Here is a 26,669-nt window from a genome sequence, read left to right as displayed (position 1 = left end):
TTGCTCCTACTCAGCATTATGGTATGCTGGACCTTGGAAGCACCCTCACTTGCATGAGAAATGTCCTCCTTCACCCCAGCAGCATGGGAATTGCTCTGCTGGGAGGCTCCAGGTCATCCAGCAAAGCACAAAGCAGGCAGCAAAGGAGCCCCTGCCTCAGGGCAAGCCAAATTCAAGACAGTGGTGTCAGGAAGTGTTACCTGTGCTGCCAGGCAAGAGATGAGCTGTGCCTCACAATGGGATTGTGTTTAAAATGGAGATGAACAGCAATTCCAGCAGATTTAAGAGCAGCCATCAGGAAATGGATAATGCTTCATACCTTGAAAGGCCTCAGACAAATGCAAGAATACATCTGCTGGCCAGGCAGGAGCAGGCAGCCAGGAGTGGGCTGGGAGCAGTGTGGAGCATGCTGTGAGCACAACTGTCTGCTGAGGCTGCAGCCCCTGAAACCCAAACCCTTCCCTGAGAGAGAGCCTGCACGGACCATGGACTGTTAAATGAGCTGAACCTCCCTGTCACAACAGGTTCCTACAGAGCATCCAGGGTGAAGGTAAAGGCTTGAACAAGAAACTCAGGGGGAAAATCTGCAGCAAACCACAGGGGTCAGCAGCAGGTAGGGACACAAGCAGTGGGGCACTGACAGCAGAAGGGAGGGCTAAGGACAGACTAACAGCCACCAGCAAAGGCAGGACAGGAAGGAACGTGTCCCCGGATGCCAAGGCTGGGTGAATGTAGCGGGATCTAACGGGAGGTAGAACCACACAGACTGTAAATGCCTCATCAGGTGTTCCACATGTGCGAGGTGCTGCAAGCCAGAGGAGAAAGAAAACTGGCTCATAAAACAACGTGTATAGCTGTGAGAACAGCACTGGAAAGAAACGGGCCAGGCATTTATCTGCTGTTTCCTAGGAATAACAGGGACACCAAGAAACCTGAGACAGACAAGATAGCCAAGAGTGATCAGAGCAACCCCAATCCCCCTGCCCTGCTACACAAGTAAGAGTGACTTGTAATCAAAAATAAGAAAAAGGAAGAAGAAAAGACCCAAGCACATTCCCTACCAGCAGCCCTTCACATCCCCAGCATTCACACACAGGGTCACCACTTTCCTTTCTTGTTGCTCAGCCCAGTGGTCCTTCCCAGGTGGCTCCAAGGACTATTGCTGATGCTCTGTCTTGCTGCATTTAGCTTGAAGGCTCCTGCCTGCACAGCCTCCACAAAGCAATGCTGCAAAGAGGGGCTGTCTCCTTGCTGCTTGGGTCGTTGAGGTGAGCAGTATGATGTATAAAACCATGATAAATTCTGTACGAACATGTACACACAAATATATCTATAGTGGATATGTAACCGACAGGTTAAGAATGCTCATCAGTGGGTTAATAAAGAGCTCGTCCTTCCTGATATTCAGTACCTCCACCAATCCCAGCTGCCTGCTGCTGGGCCCTGCCTCACACATGCCACTCACTGCAGCCAGGTGTTACAATTGCCTACTCATCATCATCATTGTCATGAGTTAACTCTTAAGATGAGGTTTCACAGTACCATTTCAAAGGTGACATTAATCATTTACCTGGGAGATCAGTCCTCCTGTCCCATCACAGCTGCACTCATACTATCACCCCATCAGTAATCAAAATCCCACTGCTTGGGGTGTTGCAGACCTTTCCTTTGCTTTTAAGAATAGGTAAGAGGCCCCATAGCGTTAACAATTCAGGCATTGTAGAAAGATCTGGGCTAGTGAAAAGAGCCATCCTCTCAGGAAAGACAGGAGAGCCATCTCCAGGCCACTGCCACCAAAGCAACCCAGCAAGGCTGGGAGAAGGGCAGAAGGGAGAATCACAGCAGCCCCAGAGCACAGCTCTCAGACCCAAACCCACTGGAAAAGGATGCCTGGAAAGAAATTAATTTAGACCTGAGGCTTTTTATGCAGTATTAGCTTGCAAGAATGCGTGACAGATGGGTAAATCAGATTAAAAGGAACCAGCAGGTTATATGAGGTTGTGTTACACCAGCACCCCCAGGCACTACCTGAGAGTGATACCTTGTACAGAGACTGAGGAAGACCCTCGCTGCCCCAGAGCTGGCAGTGAACCAGACACAGATCTACAGCATCACCTCTCACCTTCAATGCCTTCCCAAGAGACAGGATCCTGGATGGGGAACACTGTTCTGTGCAAGAAAGCCTGCGCTCTCGCTGAGCAGAGGAGACCCTAAAAGGACATGCCAAGCTCCAGCAGCTGTGGGAAAACAGCCCTCAAAGCAGAGGCCAGGTCCCATTCCCACCCACCCTGGTGTGCCCTCATCCCATCCAACAGCCCCACTCTCAGCTCAGGACTCAGCTATTCCCACCCACAGCAGAGTATTAATTAAAAGCATGTCTGGGGCCAGAACAGTGACTGGGACGTGCCCCCCAGCACTGCACAGATCTGCTTTCATCCAAGTCATCTTTCAGTCAGACACTAAAGCCAGAGCCCTGGCTGTCCTGCTGCCTGCATGGCTGGGGGAGCCCAGGGCAGGCTGAGATCTGCTCCCTGCTCCAGTCTTCACCAGCACAGTGGTGCCAGAGCCCCAGGCCCTGAAAGACCTTTAGAGCACATCAGCTGGCACAGTCTGCTCATGTGCTGGTAAGGACCAGTGTGAGCCAAGCAGCTCACCCTTTGAATCCATGCTGCACCATGGACCTGGAGCAACAGCGTGACCTGGTGATACTGTCACTTTTATGCCCAGAACCTCCTTAAGGACAGTTTTCTATAGGTTTAGCATTCCCTCTCACGCTGCTGCAACTGAGCAGCTTTACCTGCATGTACTAAGGAGGAACCTGTAGAGAAGGCCTGAAATCAGCCCTTTGACCCATCTATTTCCCCATCTCATATTTCACGCCAGAGCAATGTATCAGAAACACCACCGAGATGGCCTGCACAGCTTTGAGATCCCACACAGCACACAAGCCACTCGTGCTTGAGTGGCTGTGTTTATCATCCCACATCATGCCCACATCACCCTAGGTGAAGGCACATACCACGCTTAGGTACTCCTGGTCCCAGCCACCGAACACCCCTGTGTGCCCTGCCTGCTGCCTGCAGCTTAGCCACATTACAGCAATGGTTCACAAGCATTGCTTGTGTTTCCAGGGGTTAGCAAGAGCTCCTGCACCTTTGCACAAAAACACTCTCCTAGGGTCTTCCTGTCCATGGGGTTCCTGTGTGCTGCATACCCTGGGAGTGGGTGACAAGAGGCTCTGTGCTCTCTGCAGCAGCTGAACACGATGTGCAGATCAAGGGCTGAGAGAAACTCACTTCTGAGTGGGTTTTGAGAGAAAGCCACTTTTGATGCTCTTTTAGAAAGAGCCCTGAATCGCATCACCAGGGAGTCCCCTGTCTCACCAGCCCCCTGCCACCTCTGCGGGGAGGAAGAGGACCCAGTGCTGCACTAAGGAGGTGTGAAAGGCCAAACTATGGTGAGCTCAAACCACGCCTGCCATCCCCTGCTCCTTGCACATCCCAGCCAAGCCGAGGCCCGCAAGCAGCAGCAGAGGCTGTCCAGCCCAAAGCCCTGTGCTGCTGAAACACCCACCAGGCTCCCAGTTACAAGCAGCTCTCAGGAATGCTTTGAAGTGGCTCAAACTAGAGGAGAAAGCACGAGCAAGAGAGGCGGGGAGAGGGACGAGAAGCTGCCACCCATACTCCCCAGAAGCAGTGGGGAGCAGAGGATACTCCTGCAGGTAAGTCCTCTTCCAGGGGTACCAGCTGCTCTCAGCACATCCCCAGATGGAACCCCATGGGCTTGGTACAGGCCAGCCATGGGAGCAGCTTTCCCTGCCCACAGTTTCACTCCACCCTGGCTTGAGCACTTCCTCTCATCCCTGTGGTTTCCCTCCCAGCACTGATGCCCAGCAGCCGGCTGGGAACGCCCAGGAGAAGAGGCCTCGTGCCTCCTGAGGCTGTGGTGTGCTGGGGGCTGGAGGAGCAAGACCCACCTTTGGGCTGCAGCACACTGGGGCTGCAAATCCAGCACAAACACCCCCTTCCTTTCCCTCTTTGATCCTGGCCATCCTGCTCGGCATGCAGAGAGCGAGCCTCATGGGTGATGCCACACTGCCCGTCCCCTCTCCCTGCTGCTGGAAGCTGTTACAGTCACAGCATTCCCAGAAACAGCTCACTGCAACCCAACAGCTCGACGTACCCGGGAGCAGTTTTTGCAACCACTAAGACATGCACCATTAGGTGGGATTTGCAGGGAAGCTGGGGAATTAAATGGAGTTATTCATTCCTGTGCTTACCCCCTTCTATGCTCCCCTCACCCGAATGCCCCCACACGTGGCGAAGCAAACTCCGGCTCCATGGCCACCAGCTCAGGGAATGGCCACAGGACATGCAGGCAACTTCTGCCCGGCCAGGCAGGCAGGATGGGAGGGCAAAAGCTGGGGGAAGATACTTTGGCAAGCAGAGAAAGCACAACCACAACACACACACACACACTCAGGAGCCAACCTTCAGAGCAGAAACGCGTCTCCATGCCAAGAGCTCGGCTATTTTCCTCCCTCTTCCCAGCTCGCAGCTCTGAGCTAACAGGCTCAGCATTCATCCCCCTGTGCCGTGCAGCACATGGGAGCAGAGGGAGGGGGGGAAAGAGGAGACTCAAATGAAATCCAGACTTAGAAAGCAGTTTCTTTCTCCCCCCCTGCTTCCCCCTTCACCCTCCTCCCCGGCTTCTGCTGGAACCACCTTCTGTCTCGAGGGCTCAGGAGGATGGAAAAAAAAAAGAAGAAATGCAGAAAGGAAGTGTTGCAAAAAAAAAAGAAAAAAAAAAAGAAAAAAGAAAAGAAAAAAAAAGAAAAAAATAAAGGAATGGGCTGAAATCCACCCGGAACGTGGCTGTTTCTCTTCTTAAAGTGCAGAAGCTGCTGGCAAAGTAGGAGGGCAGAGGCAGAACACAACACGTTAAAAGATCAATAGCCTACCTGAAATCCGGTCCCTCTCCATTACTACAGGATATATTTAGCATCCGCGTGTCACAGCCGTCCCTTTTTTCGGTGGTGTCCCCTTCTTTCCCCCACTCTCCCTCCCTCCTTCCCTTGCCTCCTCCTCCTCCTCTTCCAAAAAAAGCTCTTTGTCTGGTCTAATTTCTTCAATCTGTTGCAATCATGAATGCATTCAAATTACCACATTTCCATGTGCTGATCATATGTTTGTGCTCCAAACTGAAGTAGCTTTGTCTCTTTGAAATGAAAAGGAAGAGTGAGAGAGGAAGAGAAAGGAGGAAGAAAAAGGAAAAAGGGGGTGCATGACCCGAAAAATCCTGTAACTCCCTGGAATACTCCACCAGGCGCAGGAAAACTGGAAATCCCGAGTCCTCTGTAAAAGTCTTAAAGCTACAGCTTGCGAGTGTCCAGGGGAGCGCTCCAGCCTCCACAGCTCCCTCCTATATCCACCAGGAGATGCTTAAGGGACTTGGCTCCTCTCAATAACAGAGCGAGCAACTCGTTCAGCTTCTCAAATCTCGCCCCGCTTCCCCAGTCCTATTTTCCTGCTATTTCCTCTGTCCCCTCCTCCTTCCTTGGCTCCAGCGTTATAAAAGAGTGCAGATCCTGCATGTTTCCCCACCCTGCCAGGTCTGAAGTTTCGATTCATGCATAAACTATTCGGCTGATGAAGGCTGACTTCATTCCAAGCACAGCATCATGGGCTGCTGCTGCTGCTGCTGCTGCTGCTGCTGCTACCAGGCAGAACCCGAGCACCACATATGTTTACTTGCCCTGTGCAACACGCTGGAGAGCTTTGCTGCCAGCCCTGGCACTGAGCCTCTTTGCCTTCCTCCCACTGCAGAGCTGTGATACAGGAGGATTTCTGCAGCCAGCCCAAAAGCGATAGTGAAAGTGGGTAGTTCTTCGTCTTCTCCTTGGTCCCACAGTGGAGTGAGGTGGGATTTGAGCAGTTTTCCTTCACTATGATGCCTTGGCAGGGCACGGGGGTGCAGAGAGAGCAGGGCAGCCCTGTAGAGCCTGTTGCCAGCTCCTCCTCTCCCAGGCCAGGGTGGAGGGATGGGACAGCAATGGGCTGGCCCGCTTGGAAAGTTCCACATGGCTGATGGCCAGGGCAGGCAGTTGGGACACTGTGTCAGCACCTCCACTGAGACAGTGCCCACACTGCTGCCCAAACCACCCTTTTTGACCCTCCTGAGTCATTTGCACCAGTTCCTATTGATAGAGGAGCCTGAGTCACCAGCCAGATGTGAGGACACAGCCTCCAACGCCGGAGCTGGAGAGCAAGCCATCCCAGAGGTAGGGATGGCAGATGCCAGCAGGGACAGCATGGCCGTTACACAGGCCAAGGTGTGCTGGCAGGACCCCTGTGTGCTCTGCACATTACACGTGACACATTTTGCCCCAAATCACTCACAGTCCACACGGAAAATCACAAGTGTGATAGCAATGACAGAGCCCGGCTATCCATTTGCTGCCCTACCATGGGCAGAAGGATCAATGGTTTCCTGGCTGGATAAACAAGCTGCCAAGGAAAGACTCCAGGCGTTACAGGAACTGCTGGGACCTTTGGACAGCCTGGACTTCCACTGCTTTTCAATAGCATGTGTCTCCCCCATAGAGCAGCTGATGGAGTGTCACTGTCACCAAACAGCCAATGCCAAGCAGTGGGGTCAGTCCAGCACCCCCAGCCCAAATTCCTGATCATTTGCTATTAAAGCTCTGCGTGTCCCAGCTGCCAGTGCCCAAGGCATCAGAGAGGGGACAATCAGAGATGTTTTCCCATGAACAGGCTGAAACCATGTTTCCTGCCTTAGACATCGAAGATGCCAAACACAAAGTGAGGACCCAGGGGAGACGCATGGCCTCATGTGGCACAAAATCCATTCCGCTGCCTCTACTGAGCAGAGCAGCCTGTGTTGCCAAACCCCTTACAGTGGAGAGGGAGGGAAAAGCTCAGGGGAAGTATCAAGAAAGGAAGAAGGTGAATGGAAAGGAAGAAGGGATGAGGGCAGCACACACATTTCAGCCTGTAGACTTTAACCCATCAAGATCCAGGTGATTAGGAGAGACAGAGCAAAGGCATCATTTCTGGCAAGGCAGATCACCATGAGACACTCAGGGAAGTGAATCCAAATGATGATTAATGCAATTGACCTTGAAATTCATATAACCTCCAGACAGATGCTCTCATTCAAACTTCAAGTCCTCAAGCAAAAGATTCACTTTAAAGGTGCTCAGCCTCACCATGCCCATGATTGGATGTTGGGGGTTTCTCCCTTCAAAGGTGCAGTTCAGCAACCTGCATGTTACCGGGCTGGGGGTCTCCCATCCTCCCTGGGCTTGAGAAGCTCACCACATGCCAGTTTAAGTGGGTATTTGGTGGTTTTTGCGCTGCACAAGTCTATATAAAGATAATTTATACTGCGTTTTCTAATACTACTTTTAAAAGGGCTAGGGGGGGAAGGAAGTCCAGCACATCTAAGGCTTGGGAAAGGCACAGAGAACTCTTCCCTGGTTTAGGCTGTCTTCTCAGGGTTCAAAGCCCCCCAGGGATGTCCTTTGGCAAAGTCACCAGGAGAGGGAAGAGGCAGGAGCAACTTTTTAGGCAACCACTGCTATCTGCTGTAAAGATAGACCCAGCTTCCACTTGCAAACAAGCAGCTGAAAGAAAGCAAGAGCCTTGTTCAAACACTGCCCTGTGCTTGCAGAGGCTGGCACAGGGGAGCACACGCTTTTCCTTGCCCCACCTCGCAGGTTTAAACATTAACCATGGGTGGCAGCCAGAGGAAGCATTGCCAGGTACAGAGGAAGCTAGGAAGGAAATCACAGGAAGGAAAGCAACCCAAGCCCTGCTACTGGCTCAGCCTGAATTCTTTCTCTCTCCCACCTTTCCTAGGCTAGCCCAGCGATGCCCAAGCCCTTTGCTAAGCTATAAACTGCTTGTGTATGAATGCGTAGGGAAGGTGCTGTGAAGACAGCACAAACTCACGCTCCTCCCAGAGCCCAGGACATCACTGCATAGCCAGGAGGGGATTTAGGACTAGTGACACTGTCGCCAGACACAGCAGCAGCCACCATGATACAGATGCCTGCAGGTATGAACTTAGATCCTGTTTGCAATTCCTTGTCTGTCTCACGAGGTTTATGCTGTGATTAGTTCAACCAACAGAAATGTTGTTTGCTTTTCTACCCAGCTCACACACACAGCCCCATAGTCACAGCTCGCCACTCCCAACCAGGCGTGTAGCAAAGGTATCACCTTCTAACCCCAGCCCTGCTGCTGAGCGAGCTGGAAAGGGTGGACGTGGCAAGTCCATGCAGTGATACAGGTTCTGCATTGACAAAAGTGCTGGGAAGCAGCCAGAGCAGCCAAAGATGTCCAGGGACTGGAGAGACAGGAAAAATGGGGGTTCAGCTGGCTCTTTCACTAGCTCAGCTATCTGCAGTGCTAGCGAGCTGGGAGAAGAGTACAGAGGAGAGGACAGAGCAGAGTAGACCTAAATCAAATTATGGAGAGTGAAGCGTTTTCACATGAGGAAATACAGGTCCAAACTCAAACAGTGCAATCAAATGTTCATCCATTATATTCCCTCTATGCCATTTACCCCCAGGCTAGGCTCAGCCAGCAGATGACAGTATCTGAGCCTCTGCTGACTGTTTGCTCCAAAACCCTTTCATTTACATTTATATGAACCTTGAGGATAGGGAAGGAAAAACATGCTGGCTAAAATTCTTGTTTTGTCTTTTTTCCAAATGAAAAAGCAACAATGAAAAACAAACTCCAAAGCAAGGAGATCTCCTCTTTCCCAGGTGTCCTGGGTTCAGCTGTAGCAGTCGTTTTTCTCCTTTTTAGTAGCTGGTGCAGTGCTGTGTTTTTGACTTTCAGCCTGGGAACCACGCTGATAACACCGATGTTTGTAGTTGTTGCTCAATAATGCTTACCTTGATCAAGGACTTTTTCAGTCTCATGCTCTGTCAGTGAGGAGGGGCATGGGAAGCCAGGGGGAAGCAGAGACAGGACACCTGACCCAAAGTAGCCAAAGGGGTATTCCATACCACAGCACATCATGCCCAGTATAGAAACTGGGGGAGTTACCCAGAAGGCCCAGATCACTGTTCAGGTTGGGCTGGGTATCGGTCGGCAGGTGGTGAGTGGTTTTATTCTCTCCCCGCGTGTTCCCTTGTCATTATTATTACTGGTGGTAGCAGCAGTGGTTTGTGTTATACCTCAGTTACTGGACTGTTCTTATCTCAACCCATGGGAGTTACATTCTTCTGATTCTCTTCCCCATCCCTCCTGGAGCAGGGGAGAAAAAGGCAGGGAGTGAGCAAGTGGCTGTGTGGTTTTAAGTTACCAGCTGGGCTTAAACCCCGACACCAGGGAGGTGCGTATCCTCTGAATGCTGCTGGGTTGCTCTTTTGCCAGTTGTGTTTTCTTCATCTCCTCACACCTCCACCACCCCCTCCCAGCCGGGCTGGAGCTTCTCTGACCTGGACTATAGCTCTTGGCTGCCAAGCACTGTTTTGCCCATCCCTCCCTATTTTCTCAACACAGGGAACCACAGATCCTCCTGAGTTACCTATTTTCCCCAGCCAAAGCCCATGCCCAGGACACACAGCTCATCCCCACCCAGAAGCACATATGACAGTCGCAGCAGGGGATTGCTAAAACAGCAGCAGCACATCTCCCCTCCTGCCCTTAGCCCATGCAGCACCTCGAGATGATGCCTATACAAGTGTCCCTGTGTCCTGTCTTATCCCATAGAGGAATGTATCTTTAAGGAAAGCCTCTGTTAGAGCACTCCTCTGTGCTAGCTCTCAACCTCTCTGCCTGAAAGCCTCAAACTGCCGGAAATCCCTTGCATATCCTCTCGGGCTCTCTGCTCACGCTTTAACACTCATGTGCTGAAGTATTAATAGCTGCCAGCAGTGTAGTGAGAGGCGAGGCAGGAGGACTGGACACTCACTCTCCCGGGAGAACACAGGGGTATCATTGAAATATTAACTCTTCTACCATCCTCTGCTTATGTTTTCCTTCCTGGACTCCTCAGTACCATCACTCTTGCCCTCTCAACACTCTCTCTTCCACAACATACTCCTTAAGTCCCCCAAATGGGGATGTTACTTCATACCTGGAGGTCTATGGTCATTCCCTACCAAGCAGTTGCTGGGGGAAGGCAGGATTCCCAACATTATTGCTGTATTTGCTCTCCTTTGAACAGCAGACATATGGTCTACAGCCTCCTGCCTCCTGGGCAGGTCACTACAACAGCTCTTACCCAGCAGAAGGAGCCAGCAAGGAGCAAAGTTTGAGAGTGTGTTACCCCTTGGGTGTTGCAAGCAGGCAGATGAAAGGAAGAAAGACTGCACCAAACCCTGAAACACCATCGGGTTGCTATTCTTACTTTCTGGGTTTATCTAATACGGCAGGGCACAGGCTGCATTACCCACTGCTCCCCTCCACCACCCTTGCCCCAAAGAGCCATGGAGCCACCCCAGCCACAGCACAGAGGCCAGATCCTGCACTTCACCAGCACCGCAGCAGCAACTGGCTCAGTTGGAAAGCTGTACCATTTCTAAGCACTTTACAGACGGGCTTGTGTGAAGCAACACTCTGCTCCTGTGTGTTGAAGCAGCTCCTCTGGTATGGAGGGACCAAGTTATTTGTTTCACCCTTTTTAGGTGAATCCCTAAACATGGAGATTTTCTAAAGGCTGCTGCCTATTGGGGCAGCCACAGGCAAGGGGGTGTCTCCTGCATGGATTTCACTGGGTTACCTTACTGAAACATAGACAGATGCTGCCCTGGTGTGATGCAGAAAGAGGACAAGCCATTGTCTTGCCTTGCCCAAAGTCCCCAGTGCTAGAGAAAGGCCAATCCACTGAAGGACAGAAATCACTCCAGAATTTGGCTGTAGAACTTATTTTCACTTAGCAGCAGAATCATCCATGCCTGGACACTCGTCTGAACATCACAACGTGCTTCTGACCAGAAATTAACCTACAGAAAATTTAAACCAAGGAGGGACTGCTTACCAAGTCAGTCAATCAGGAATGCCTCTTGCTGCTGGTGCTTTTCTTGGATCCCACTGGTTGCTTTCATGGTCACCAAAATTTCAGCAGAGATCTCAGCAGAGACTTTGCAGGTCAGCCCTGAACATCCACAGTGCTTTATCATCAACCCAACTGCAGAGTTACCTTACAAACAAGTCATCTCTCTGCAAGAAAGGGCATGAAAGGCTGCACTCCTGTCTTTTTTGCAGTCCTGGACACCAGATAAATATAGCAAGGAGTAAATCCACGCTCTCTGCCTAAGGTTCAATTAGGGGGTTTGGTAAGTACCAGCCACCACAGGATGTGCTGGCCTCGGAGGCTCAGAGGATGCCTGTGGCAGCAGCCAGGGCTCAGGAATCTACCCCTGCCCAAATGATGAGGGACACCAGATTTTGAGGGGCAAAAGGAATGTTGAGCAGCCCTGAGCTGGTCTGCCAACATGCCCAAGAGCAATGTGCAAACTGCCACTTCAGCAGCAAAGAGATGAGAGAAATAAACACCATGGAGAGACGCATGTGCTCACCCAAGTAAAACATGACCATGCACAGCTGTGTAGGTAACCATGAGCTCGCAGTATAGACCAGGTGAAGACACACCAGGCCTGCTTCCTCATTTTGTTAATTTTCCCCCTGTTTCTATGGGAAGGGCACAAGATGCCATATTCCACACATGCACATTTCCAAAGCTGTCCCACTCCTCCAGTGCCTGTTGCCGGAAGTGTGTCCTTTCACTCTCACCAGCTGAGGAGGGCTTCTCGCTGCCTGCTCCATCAGCTCCTGCATAGGCACCTTGAGTCAGCCACATCACAGCACAGCCATGTCCCTCGCAGGATACAGGCTGGGGCTGGCAAAGGTATTAACAAACATTTCTTTCTCTCAGCATGTTGTGTTTTGGTCAAGAGGAATAGGGATTTTTCCTTCCATCCTTCACAATGGGATGAGACAAAGGAATGAGATCAAACCGTACCCCACTGCTATTCCTCTTCTCTGCTCTCACACATCCTGCTTGCTGCAGCTAATATAAGGTTCTCTTCAAAGGGTGTTAGAAGCTTTCTCCCGAGACACCTGGTCCAGAGGTGATAAATAACTTCACTCAAGGACTACTGCTGCTGTCCTGGAGGAGCTGCACTCTGCATTTCTACACCTCCTGTCCTCAGGGGAGCCCTGTGGACCTCATCAGCACTCATCAACAAATCCGTATCACAGTACAGTGAGAAAGATGATTATCTTCAAACACAGTGAGTAGCCAAAGCCCCCAAACATTACAAAGCATTAAATCACTAGTCATTCCTGAACAACTGATTTGTGTTTTAATGTCTCTGGTTTCCTCACACCAGAGCCCAAAGTGCTGTACAAAGAAAGCATCAAGAGATCTACCTACTCCCCTGCAATGTCCAGTAGCCTTTTGGGATTAAAAGAGACTGTACCTGAGACTGGAGACGAATCACAGGTACTGAAAAGGACCAGGACAAGCCAGTGCTGAGCATATCCCTCAATAGCAAGGAGGCCCATGGCTCCTATCACTATTCCTTAATTTTACCTGTGCAGTCAAATGCCTGTGCAGCCTCATTCATTGTAAGTAGTGCACACGTGCTGGAAGCACATGAGAGCCCCACAGGACTCTCACAGGCAGTTTGGAATGCACGTGGCAGCATTATGCAAGCACCATCTTCATGTGTGTCCCTGCAGGAAATCAGGCACCTGAACTGTAAGCAGCTTTTCACTTTAACTTCTCCTTGCCTGGAGTTGGGGTTTCCTGCAGAGCTGTGCTGCTGCAAAAAGGACTTTCCAGGCTGGCTGCTGAGCAAGCTTCACTCTTTGTTACTTTGCCCTTGTGATGAGAAAGACCAAGAGGACACATGTCAAATGAGGGCTTGTCACTAGGGAGCCTGGGGGGAGCAAGTGGTGCATGTGTGTGGGGACACTCTGGCACGGAGATGAGTGCAGCTGTGGTGACCAGTGCGGTGCTTAAAACAAAGGGGAATAGAGGCTGCCCAAAGTTATTCGTATGACCTCATCTAGGGACACATCCAAAGCCACGAGGCTGCAACCAGAAGTCTCTAATTAACCCCTCTGCTGCTCCACCAAGGTGAAAAGCTTGTCTGTGCTAAAAATATCACACTGCAAAGAGACGTGCATCCCCACAGCTTCCAGCCGGACCAGCAGTGCTGCACTCAGAGCCTGAATCCAGAATGCCAATGGGAAGCTAAAAAAGGATGAAGAAAAGGTTAGGACAATCTGAAGTTCTGGACCAAGGTTTGCATAGAGGGGTTCCCAAAGTCAGATATCACATGTGGAGGGCTGTGCTGTGCAGTGGGGGTGCCCGTGTCTGAGCTGCAGACACATGACAGTCCTGGCAGCATTTCCCTGGGAAAAAGCCTCCAAAAGCTGATGGTTTTTAGAGCACTCTGAATTAGCTTGTGTAACAGGAATCATGTACGCTCGACTAGGGAGCCCCTGGCTTTTGACATTTGCTTATTTCTACTCTTCTGGTTAACTCACAACCTCACATAAACCAGTTTCTACAGCTGCTCTCTTACAGTCTCCAGGCATGAAGAGAGAAGACGATCCTCAAGGTAGGTACTAAATGGAGAGATGGAAACAAGATCTATCACCACATCTACTTTTAACTCACTGCCTGAATTTGGAGCATCCCAAATTCGTGAACCCTGCTGAAATCCTGTTGACCCTGTTGAGGTGATGATGCTCATTTAAACTGTGCCCATCATGGTCAGTGGGATCTTAGAGCTTGTGCCCCGAGCCAAAGGTCACAGGCTGAAGCCACGATCAACATCTTTGAACCATCTCAGTCATCCTGCATATGCAGCCCACACACTGTGGCTTCTGACCACCACATCTACCATCATCAACCTAAAGGGTGGACAAGAGTCTTGAGCTAGTGCATCAACATGTCTGGTATGGGAATGCCTCCACTTTATACCCGAGGAAAGTATTTAGACATTACTGTGAGGGTGGTGAGACACTGGAACAGGCTGATGAAGGAAGCTGTGAATGCCCCATCCCCGACAGTGTTCAAGGCCAGGTTGGACGGGGCTTGGGGCACCCTGCTCTAGTGGAAGGTGCCCCTGCCTGTGGCAGGGGTTGGAACTGGATGAGCTTTAAGGTCCCTTCCAGCCCAAACCAGTCTTTTATTCTGTGATTATGAGACAAACTGCCCCAATGCAGGTTTCATGACATCAGCGAGTGCCCCTTTCCAATGCAACCCAGATAGCCAGCCTTGAGCTTCATGCCTCTGAATTATGCCCTATGCTTCCAAAAAGCACCAGCACAAGTTGTGGTTGACCCTCAGCCAAGTGCTGATGATGCGGAAGTGGGGCCGCTTGCGCCCTGTCTGTTTTGGATGGAAGAGCTGTGCCTGCCCTGGAGTGCAGCTGGCCCTGGCTGCCTGCCCCTGCTCCAGGCAGCCATGCAGCCAAAGGCTGAAACAGGAAAGCTGAGGCACCTGCTCCCCTCCCATCCCTTTGGGATCTCTCCTGAACAAAGCACCTGACCCACCAATAGCACTGGTCCTGGAGCAGTCCTGCTGCCACACAACTGGAAGGCATCCTCTTCCTTGCATGCACCTACAGAAAAAAACATGCTGGTTTAGCTAAATCAGTAAACTCTACCTTTTTTCTGGACCCTCCTGCTTTATTCCTGCCAGGGAAATTCCTTCCTCTTAGCAAAAACTGAATTGTAGGCTGGAAACAAATCAAAGTACAGAGCACAGCTGGCTGCCCAACAGGAATATGATGCTGATTTCTACCACTCCAACTGCTCTGGGGCTGTTTTGTGGCCGGCTGGGGAACACATTGCTGCTCCGGATGGCAAATGTCAGCAAATACTTCCCACTTTCAAATTCATCTGGTACAGCTGTAGAAAAATGAAGTGCGAGTAACTTCCCTGACATACCATTCTTCACTAGTGTGGTTGACATGCTGGAGGGAATGGATGCCATCCAGGAGGAGCTGGACAGGCTCGAGAGGTGGCCCTGTGAGAACCTCATGAAGTTCAACAAAACCAAGTGCAAGGTCCTGCCCCTGGGTCAGAGCAATCCCCAGCTCAAACAGAGGCTGGGCAGAGACTGGATTGAGAGCAGCCCTGAGGAGAAGGACCTTGGGGTGTTTGGTGAGCAGAAGCTCCCCATGACCTGGCTTCAGCGTGCACTTGAGCCCAGAACCCTCTGTGTGCTGAGCTGCATTCCCAGAGTGTGAGCAGCAGCTCATGGAGGGGATTCTCCCCCTCTGCTCCACTCTGGGGAGATTCCCCCTGCAGCCCTGATCCAGCTCTGGGGCAGCAGCACCAGAGGGACTTGGAGCTGTTGGAGCGAGGCCAGAGGAGGCCACGGAGATGCTGCAAGGGCTGGAGCAGCTCTGCTCTGGAGCCAGGCTGAGAGAGCTTAAGGGTAGACCTTAGAGCAGCTCCAGTGCCTAAAGGGGCTACAGGGAACCTGGAGAGGTTCCTCAGGTACAGGTGATAGGAACTTCACTTTTGCAGCCAAAGGAAAACTAAGCCAAAGCACAGGATTCACATATCCCTAAATGTAGATACCTAAATAAATTATGGTCCCACATAATCCTATAGGGCTATGGATTCCTCCAAGAAGCGTATTCTTCCCTTTCTAAAGTCAGAAAGTGTCTGAGAGCCCTAATAGACCCCAGCTCTCTCCACTGACCAGCCTAGACGAGTCCACCTCATTAGCTTACCTGGCAGTATGCAGCAGGCCCATACAAACCAAACACCTCATCTCCAAAGCCCTGGAATCACTGTTAAATGAGCAACACTGGATGCCAATGCCATACAATCACTTTCACAGGGATGAGCAAAACTGAGAAGCATCACAGAATAAGGTTTCCAAAATAGATCAACACCAGATTTCCAAGTTCCTGCTATCAATGCCTGTCTGAAAGCAATACACGGTGTGTGGATGACTGTGTAGTATTTAGATCCCAAGAACTAGGGTGGCAATGTTTAGGGTGGCAAAGAGCCCAAAGCAACCCCTTCTGCAGTGCCTCACTTGCAATGCCTGCTCAGTCATCCCAACCCCAATTTATCTTTTACAGGAATAAAAGCTTCTGGGTGCAAGGCCAGATGTGCAGAGGGGAACGTTTGGACTTGAAACAAGGGGAAATTGAGCTGCAGTTGTATGGAGTCCTAAATATTTACTGCAATCCAGGCTGGAGTACTGACCTGCTCATTTGACTTTAACATGGAAAAAAATATTAACATTTAAAAGGTCTCTCACCAGAAAAGTGCCAAAGTATGTAATTAGAGGCTAAAGAAAACAAGCTTGAACAAATGTGCTGTGTCTTTCAGTTCAGATTCTCTACACGCCAGTTACCTCTGGAGCTGTACCAACTCTCCCTTCTGTCCTCAGACATAGATATATGAAGACACACGGTGCCAGGGCTGAGACTGCAACTTTGGTTTTTGCACATGCAGAAAATAAACCTGCACTTCGGTTCAAAACTACCAGTTTCTGCACTGGTGGCTGAGTTTTGAAGCACCAGCTTCAAAATACAGCTTTCCTTTGCACTGAACAACCACTGCCATGAAGCTTTAACCCCCAGACCAATACCACGATTCCACACTAAATTATTGCTCAATGCATTTTTCCTGGCTTTTGACATTAGTCTGGGGACAAGTGGCCTGCTCTGACCATATTTACATCCTCCCACTGGTACACCACAGCATCAGGGTTGGAGATGGTGACAGTGCACAGCTGAGAAGCTCCAGATGCAAAGCAGCAAGTGTGCCAGCAGCAGGTCAGCGGCACAGCATGCCATGTCTCCATCACCCTTATCTGTGCCAGAATGTGAATACCTGTCCCCGTGCTTCTCATGGGTGTTTGACGAGGGCCAGGCAGACAGCCTTACGGCTCCCAGGGCATTTAAGCACATGCTTAACCAGATGTCTGTGACTAATCCCCATTCCACATGTGCTGATGCTTCTATACAGCAAAGCGCTGAAGTCACCACTCCAGGACAGCGTCCTGAGGGTGGCTTTCTCCTCCCACCCACACAGAGGGAAAAGCTGGAAACAACTGTTTTGATAAGTACATCTGGGAGCTGAGACAGGATATGAGGGCTGAGAAGATGAATTGAATAACAAATCAAGCCCCCAGGGAGCAACTGTGAGTGACAGAGCATCCAAGAGGATGAAATCCCTGAGCTAGGCATGGCCAGAGTGAGGTGAGGAGAAGGTGAGTGAGGTTCTTGCGGGGACAGACTGATTACAGCAAGCAGCAGAGACCACTATCAGCATCCCAGTGAAAATCCCAGAGAAGGCAATGCCAAGGGGAAGACACACATCTCAGTGAAGGAAATGTGAAGAAAGATTTCAATTGCAGCAAAGCACCTGCTGAGAAAATGAATGTATCTGATGTACAACGGATCCTGATTCTAGAGACAGACGCTTTCCTGTGGAGCAGTACAGGTTCATCGGAGGGGCCAGCACAGCCAGCAAAAGGGGCCAGGAAATTGAAACTCCCAGAAATGGGCTGTCTCAGCTTCCTTTTGAGTATTTCAGACAAGAACAGTGAAATTTTCTACTCAAAGAGGATTATTTGGGTGAGGACAATGCAGGTAAGCACCAGGGATGTGTCTCTGTCCCTGGGCAGTCCCAACACACGTCAAGCACCTGCAAGCAGAGCAGATGGGCTCAGGTACTCACAAGCACCAAGACTTCTGCTATTGTTTTCCCGAGGCAGGAAAACACCTTTTCCAAGACAAAATCCTTCCCACCTGTTTCCTTCCGAATCAGAAACAGCTTCAGAAACATTAAGCTGCAATTAGGAGTGTAAATTGAGTCACAAGCACGTATAACCCATAAATCTCCACATCCAATAAAAAATAATAGCTATGGAGAGTACGAAAGAGCTGCTAATTACTAAAGCTGTATTTCAACCTCGGGCCATTGCTGCTGTCTGGTGCCCTGTGTTAGACCCCTTGAATTGAGATGGGGATTTCTAATTATTCTCTCTGGATCCATTATTCAGTAATTGATTACCCTTTTATTTTACATTTCTCATGTTCATAGTTCAGGGTTGGGATTTTTTTTGGTGTGTGTGTTAATATATACGCACTGGTTCATATATATTGCTCTCGACAGTAGAGCTCTGCATTTACCAGCAGGCAGCTTTGACTTTCAAACCACAGCCATAGGACAGGAGGCAGGCAATGTGATCCCGGACAGTTACCTCTTGTGTTCTCTCAGTTTTTAGTTTATACTTTTTTATTGGATGAGGAAGCTTCAGAGAGAGAAATTCCTGGAGCTTACTTGGACTTGTCTGGTCACTGAGCCTCCGAGGTCTCCCACTGGAAGTCCGGCTGATTCCTAAGGCAAGAAGAAGATTTGAATGGGCCAAAGGAGTTCACGTGAATGTAGTATGTGGAGCAATCCCCCCACTCTGACTCTGTATCTGGCAAGGCACATTTTCTGTTGGGAATCTGCTCTGTGTAATGATCTCTGCAATTGAAGGGATGTTATATGTTATTTTAAAAAGAAAACCACCTGAAGAGAGACCTCCACCTTTCCCTGAAGATGTCGAACATTATTATTCAAACATAGCAAACCCACAAACATATTTACGCTTTCCAGAAACACCAGAGATAACTTTTGAAACCCTTAAGTAGGACACACACATTCACATCTCGCTTCAGGATGTTTTATCCTGGAGACAAGTGCAATGCTTCCAGAGACAGGTTTCCTTGCTGAGAGAGGGAAGCACAGGCATGTAAGGACCAGCACATGCCCTGCCCTGGCAGAGAGCTCAGCAAAGAAGCTCCTGCACAGAGATCACATCCCAGATGTGCTTGGCCTCGCCAGCAAACTCAGCTGCAAGGACAGCAGCAGCTCCCGCATTCAGCACTACAGGAAAGCAAACGGGGGGAAGGAGGGAGGTTCATTTTTGGCTGGACTTCACCCAGCATCATGGGAACACATCATGTACAAGAACCCTGTCGTGAGGTTAGACCAGCTGGAACAAGGGATGCACTGCATGTTCCAGGCAGATGCTAAACCATACCACAGTGATCCAGATGTTGAGCTAATTGTGCTCCATCTTTTTTAACAAAGAAAAATATTCATCATATTCATTGGGTTAGCACATGCTTAATGCATAAGTACCATGCTGAAGGAAGATACGTGAACATCTTAAGGTACCCTACATCATACATTACATTGAAAGACAAACCCCAGACACACCTGTCTCCTCCATTCCCATACTCAGTTCAGAAAGTAATCAGTAACTCCCTGCCTGCCTCCCAGACTCCAGGCAAGCCAGTGGGACCTCCTGGCTACAGCAGCATTCAAATCCATCAGCAACTCATTTAACTTCTCTGCCATTCCAGCTGCCTCTTTGTAACGTGGCGACTGCCACAACATTCCTTTCCCAGGGATGCTGAAAATCTCAGCAAGAACCAAACTTCAACTTAGCAAGCTTTTGGTTAAACCCTAGCCATGCACAGAAACCAGATGTCGATTACTGCCTCGGTTTCTCTTTTCTTGACACAATAAAAGGTGACACAAATGAATGCAGTGAAGCACCTCCTGTGGGATGTTATACTCTGAAACTACCCCAAAAGCTAGGATATCCTGATACAGGAATTCCCAAAAGGTCTGGCACCTCTTCAGTCTCTGTGGGTCTTGCTAGAGGAACAACAGGTCTAGGATGGTGTCCATCATCTCTGATCAAATGCTGCAGCTGTCAAGCTCCAGAATGGAGTCACAGGGATTAAAGCAGCACCAATTTAAGTTGTAGAACACCCCTAAACTGTGATTTGTAACACAGCCACAGCCTCACAAACCCTGTCAGCTGGAAGATTGCATCATACAAGAAAAAAACAAAAAAGTACATAAAGGCAGGAAAACTTTCATAGCAATGAGCCCTGGGCTGGAGGAAGGGAAGGAAAGAGCTGCCTGGCAACTCAACATGGAAAAAGCATCTCATGCTCGGAACCTTTTGCTTACATATATTTATATGCAGGTTCATTCTCTCTCTCCCTTTCCTTTTCTAACATAAAAAGCCTCTGTGTCTACCGCATCATGTGGCTGAACCACAGGGCTGGCCCAGGAAAGCAGCAATGCTGCCTAACTGAGGCAGCACAAGGAGAACCCACGGCAAGCACCACGAGAGCCATCGCCCAACTCAGCTCTGCCCCTCAAAGAGTCCCACAGCAGAAGGGTCAGAAATAGAGGTGGGACAGCCCACACACAGGCGTGACCACCCAGCCTGTGTTCTCCAGAGCTTTATCTGCGTTGCAACAGGGCAGAGTGCTGCTCCACACATCACTCAGCAAGCAGTTTCCATTACTGACAGTGAGAGAAGGGCTGAAGTTTCCAGAGGCCGGCACTACAACCAGCATTATAAATTTTAAATATTATTTTTTCTATTAAACCCAATCCCTGACATTTTTTTCTCAGGTATTTTCTCCCCTCCGTCTACTGCTTCTTGCTGGTGTATAGTCAGGATTTCTACCCTGCTCTATCAGATCTGCTGGACAATAAGCAAAGGGATTAAACTAGCAAGAATGAAAAGGGGTATTTCCTCTGCTCAACAGAGTTTTAAATAGCACTGCTTCAATCTGGGAAGAGGAGGGAGCACTATGGAATCCAAGCCAAACTTGCTGTGCGTGGTGTCCCACTGCCCCTCCAACAAGGGAGGAGCCATGCACAATCCTGGAAAGCAGATAAACAGCAGAGAAAGCTGGCAGCCTAGCAAGACAAGAGAAGATCTGTAAAAAAAAGGAAAAAGGAAGGGAAAAAAGAAAGGAAAAGGGAAAAGAAAAGAGGAGGGGAAAAGAGAAGAGGGGGGAAAAAGAGAAAAGAGAAAAAAAGGAAAAAAAGGAGAAAACAACTGCTAAAAATAAGTTGCTCTGAACACCCTGCCAGGGAGGCAGCACTGCGGGCAGGATAGAGAGCATCAGCATGCTGAGCGTGCTCTGGGGTTACCTCTATTTATAGCATGGAAGCAGCAGGCTGAGCCCCAGCTTTGAGCTGTGAAAGGAAAATCAAAGGCTTCCATCCCAGACACAGTGTCTATGAGTCTTCTCTCTTAACGCAGTTCAAATGCCCTTAAGCCATGCTATAAATTTATTGTAGTGCACAGGACTAAGGAACATAATGAAATATGCTTTATTTAGCTGAAATGAGGAATGCTTCCCCATGTCCCCGACAGAATGCCTCTAAAATGGAAGAGTCGAATAGCTAAAATTGGTCAGTCCAAGAACAGTTCATTCATCTCAGCGGATGTGCTGCAGCAGGATGGAGTGAGAACATTCCCAGAGCTCAGCCTCACCTTGGCTCACTGGCTGAGCACTGTTTTTTCTCATTTTATAATCAACAGCTAATTCCCTCCAGATCCATAGGCTGGGACCATATGGCACAGCAGAAAGGCAGCAGCAGCAAAGGACACTGGGCTTCACTGGGCTCTCCCATACAGGAAGCTAAGAATTGCTCCAAGTGGGCTGTGTCAGTGTAAGCAAGATTCCTGCCAGGCTCACGTTTAAACCATTCCTTCCTTACTCTGGAACAAACATTCTACTATTTCATGCTTCTTGCAGCTACTGATAAAGCACCCCATGGATGTAAAGCATCCCAGTATGGAAACAGAAGCATCTTACAGGTACTTGCCCTGATGCAGAGGGGGACTGAATCCAGCCTGTCTGGAGAAACTGTCCTTGCTACAGAGTGACTTTTCCCTAGAGCTCCAAAGGGAACCACCAGAGATGTTCACCTCCAATACGGTCAACATGTACATTCTCCAAAATACACCAGTTCTCACATGATACACCCTGAACTTTGTATGGATGCAGATAAAAACGAGACAGGCCACTTGAGATTTATTCCCTTCTCACAGTAAGTGAGCCAGGCAGCTACACTCACATGATGTAAATATCAAAAGAACAAATGAGCAATTTCCATTATCAATAGAAACCACAGGATGAAGACAAACAATGGAGGATGTAACCCAGGAACTTGCTCTCTCTACACAGTCCAGTAAAAACAAAAACCAAACGAACAAAAGAACCCAAATCAAACCAAAGTCTTGTTGGAAAGGGATGAGCCAAAACTAGCATGAGACATCCCTCACTGTGCTGGAGTCAGCAAAGCAGCACCAGCTCAGCTGAGCTGCCAGCATGACTCTTGCTTCTGTTAAATGTATTTGCTAGTGGGTCTGAGGTCAGATAATGCAGCTTGCTTCTTCACCCAGCACAAAAGTGGCAGGGTGTCCAGACAGCACCGGAGATGTCTCCGTTCAAGACCAGCTTCCTCCTGTGGAGATTTCTGCACTCTCAGTTTCCCAGAGCAATCTCCTGGGTGTACAGGTCTGGGCTTAGTCATGAGCCACCCCTAGACTTCAGATTTGGCACTGCGGTGGTGGGAGAACCCTCAGCAGAACAACACTTCAGAGGTGTCTACAGCACTTACACAGCACCAGCAGTTTTTAAAGCAAAGGCTGACATTTACAGTTGATCCACTCCAGGGCAGGATCTGCTCCAGCCTGTGCACTGTGCAGAGGCACAGCCTTGCCTCCTCTAATCTAACTTGCCCTTTGCCATCCCCTCAAGCCATCCTGTTGTCACAGGTAGGACGGATAGAAGATGACAGAAAGGTTATCACTTCATTTGCCCTGCAGCGGATGCAGAGCTGGCACAGGGACCAGTGCGGACTGCTGGGACAGTTTCACACTCCCTTTCAGGATGTATATATTCACTGCAACACTCTCAGGACCACAGAACGTGTGAAATCTCTCTTTTTATCTACTTCACAGGTACTACCCAGTCAGTGGACAAGAGATTGCCTTCAGCAGCCCCTGTATTTCATCCTGCTTCACATAGACAAGCTCTAAAATCTCCTTAGATAAAAAGCTGGAGAAGACCTTATCAGTACCGAGGCCTGGAGCTATTAACAGAAGGAGGATAACTCAGACATGGTTTGGTCCACACTGCACAACCCAGCTGCTGGATATTGAGCTGCAAAGCTTTAATGCTTGCATAGGACGTCATCTTCAGAGGCAGAGCCCTGCACAGGAAGCTGTGGGTGTCACAGTGAGGGCAGAGGGGGTCTGGTAGAGCCGAGTTCTGCAAGGGAGAGACATCTGTCTGCAGAGTAGCAAAGGAATGAGGATCTCTATCACTTCAAGCCCAAATCCAACGAACCACACAATTACTACTTCACTTCCATTAACTTGAAATCCATTTGCAACAATAAACTCAAAAGGAATATGGGGAAAATATTCATGTTCATTTCCAGCACTAATCAGAAACATGCACTGAAGAATAAAAAACACTTTTCCGGATTCTATGTAATAGGATTCTTTACAAAGCACCCCCTCCTGGGGTGTAGGATTCTGATGGAATGGAGGGATGCTGTTCCCAAGGTGCACTGCTTACAGGCTCAGGAACAGATCACTACCTCCTCCAACACAGTTGCCACCACACGGGTGCACCAACAAGCTGCATGTGTCTAGGTTGAAGGTCTATAGGTATAGACCATACAACCTAAACCACCAGCAACCATTTCCCTCACGTGGGAGCTGAATATCATCAGGCTGAGGCCAGACAACACTGCTAATCAACATAGCACTATTGACACAAGTGGAGCCATGAGTTCACACATAGAAAGAACCCAGCCCAAGCGTGGATTACAGATAACCCTCAAGGAAACCACAGGAAAATTGACATTATCTAGATGAATATATTCCTACCACAATGTTACACTTCTTTTAGGTGCCAAACACTAAAAAAATGCTCCGAAAACTTGCCCTAATGATAAGAGGCAGAAAGAATTAAGCCTCAATTTTTCCAGTGTTAGACAGGCTTCCCCAAACCCAGCAGTGGCCTTCCCAGAGCTCCTGGCCACAGCAAAGAGGTGAGTTAGGTAGAAGAACCAGTCTTGCACATGGCTGTAGAAGATGACAGGGGACCCAGCACCTTAACCTTGGCTCAAGTTCAGGCTTTCCTTTAAGACTTTAACTCAAATTAAACTGCAGTAATCCTCAGGAAATCAGTTATTTCATTCCTAGAGCTCAAGGCCAGAAAATTGCTTGGACTGACCTGCAAAATCCACACCACACATTTTTATCCGGTCACCATGAATTCAAGCTCGCGCTTGAACAAAGTCTTGGCTTTTCCGAAACATTCAATCTCAATGTCAAGATTAAAACGCTGGAGTGACCCCAAGTGCTTTGGCAAGTTGCTCAATAGTTAAAATGGCCTTCAAACAGCACAGAGACCCAGCCTGTTCCTTGTGCATTTGTTCTGAGGTGAGCAAACTCAATCCTCAGATGCTTGATAGAAATAACAAGATCATTTCACTGCTCTTTGTGATCATCTGGTCTTTACTACCCACAAATCCCTTGCAGCTGATAGTCATCCAGAGATATGCTGGACAACCATGAAAGCACAACAAAATAAATTAGCACAAGCAGTTTTTCATAGGAAAAAGCATGTTAGTCATCAGCTGGGAGCTTTCTGGTGAGAACCTTTCAGTAATGTGGCCGGGCAGCACAAGGAATGCCACATCACCATGCTGACACATCAATGACTTGTGTAAATGTGTATTTCTAATGCAAGTATCCACACAAACTGGAAGGGACCGGAAAAATGGGTCTTTTGTATATATTGTCAGTTTTTCCCTCAGGAGGGAGGGAAAAGGGTTTGTAAATGAACAGAAAGCTGTTCTTGTGAAGCTATACTGATTGGGAATGGACTTGGTAACGAATGGCATGTCTAAAATCACTTCCAGTTCACTGTTGAAGCCAAGCACACAAGAGAACTTGTCCCTCTAAACTTAACCTATCTTCATCACACTCTCACATTCCTTAGCTTTTGAAATCCAAGACAGAAGTAAGAATACGAAGAACCACAACTAACAGTGTCCTCATGGTATCTTCCCAAAATAAGGAGTGTTTTGCAGGAATATGGCACAGAGCTCACAAAGCCATTGCAAGAGCAGCTTGGATTTGCAGAACCTGCAGCTCTCCAGTAGAGATGGGAAGAGGGGAAGGTGCCTGAACTCATCCAAGCTGCAGCCTTGCTCAAAGAAGGAAACAATCAAATTCTTACATTAACCAGCTGCCACAAGAGCTTCAGCAAGCTAGCAATGTGTTAGTTACTGATTAACATTAATAGCACAAGAGCCCTCAGGAGCCTGAATGGACAAGGGATAAGGCTTAGCATGCAGAGCACTATGGAAACAAAGAACAAAACAAATGAGCACTGCTCATCCTTAGCCTTCCAAAAAGCCCCAAATATTTCCAGCATCCAGACTTAAGAGTACACCTAGCTTCCTCAGGCAATGACTACGGATTAGTTGGAGAAAACCTCTGTCAGATTTGAAGGAGGGGAAATGAATTCTGAAACTGCAATGTGCTATTTCCATATCGATCAAATACTCCCAAACCACCCCACAGCTCTCCTCCCCGCTCTGCGTGGGCCAGTAATGCTCTGGCTCTGACCACACAACAGAACTCCTGGTGCAAACTTCCTAGCCCAGCATCTGGCTCTCTGCTTCACCCTGACACAGTGCACAGCTTCAGCACACTAACCAGCAATCTGTAAAACAATTCAATCATCCTTCCTGAAATGTTTAAATCAATTTCTTGCCACCTTCTTGTAACCGCAATGCAATCCACATTCTATTTTCCAGCCACAGCATTTGCTCCATGACTGTTCACTGCTCCCCTGCTCTTGTTTCAGACACACAGAACTCCCAATCTTGTATTTCAGAGGGTCCCCCTGCAACAAACATTACTGGATTTATCATTGGAGCTCTGCAAGCCTGGGGCTGCCATCAGGATGTAATACAGACCCCTTCTGTTTGCCAGGCTCCGAAAGGCAAATGTTGATTTTTCCCAGAGATGGTTGGGGGTGTATAAAGGGGAAAAGCTGAGAACAAAGAAGCAGCAGCTCAGTAGCCAGAGGGCTGCAGACGACAAAGGGCAGAGGTTAAGGGTTCTCCTGAGCCTGGGTGACCCACTGGGCTGCTTGGTCTGTAGCTGACAGGACAGCCAGAGCAGCCAAACCTGGCCAGTTTGGACTCCCCAGCCTTAGTGAGCAACTGTTCATTCACAGCTGGAGGAGATAAGGGGTAGCCTTTGGTTTTGAGACCAGTGTCTGTCTCTGAAGACACAGCAAAAGGAAAAACTCAGCCAGGGGTTTTACTTAGATACTAACATTCAAGCCAAAGTCTCACTCCAGTCTTGTGACAAAGCGCCTTTTCCTCCATGCAGTACGGAAGATGCTCCACTGCAGCCATGTAACATCCAGATGAAGGAAACAGAGACAGGTAAAGAAGAAGCCAAGGGACCTCTATCACCAAATCCCATTTCCTCCCTAGCCAGAAATCTAGACAAACAGACAGAGTCAAGATTTACCAGCTGTCTGGACGCTTGATTGAGAACAGGTAATCTTGCAAAAACATTAAGTTCCAACAGATGATGATCACATTTCTCAATGCATCAAACATCCACACAAATGTACTTTGGGCTACAAATGCTAACTGCGGCCCTTTCACCCAAGCACCCCTAGTGTAGCAGCAGCCTAAACGCACACACTTTACAATCCTATGTTCATACAACAGTGAGCCTGGATGGCTTTGATCCGACCCCTGTGATACTCTGATGTTTCG

The 26,669-nt window shown here is 49.0% G+C and overlaps 1 protein-coding gene across 1 annotated transcript in view; it reads right to left on the bottom strand.

Annotated features, from left to right (window-relative positions):
• Nucleotides 1–26,669, bottom strand: part of SEPTIN9 (septin 9) — a gene marked incomplete at its 5' end in the record, with an annotated part of 133,312 nt that overhangs the window by 90,298 nt on the left and 16,345 nt on the right. The window contains one exon of the mRNA XM_080629684.1: nucleotides 18,315–18,371. Within this exon, the coding sequence (XP_080485810.1) occupies nucleotides 18,315–18,371 (57 nt within the window). The remainder of the gene's footprint in view (nucleotides 1–18,314; nucleotides 18,372–26,669) is intronic.

The sequence above is a fragment of the Psittacula echo genome (genome assembly GCF_963264785.1).
Source record: "Psittacula echo genome assembly, chromosome: 14".
Classification (NCBI taxonomy): domain Eukaryota; kingdom Metazoa; phylum Chordata; class Aves; order Psittaciformes; family Psittacidae; genus Psittacula; species Psittacula echo.
Note: the sequence above shows the minus strand (reverse complement) of the source record. Positions and strands in the feature narration are given on the sequence as shown.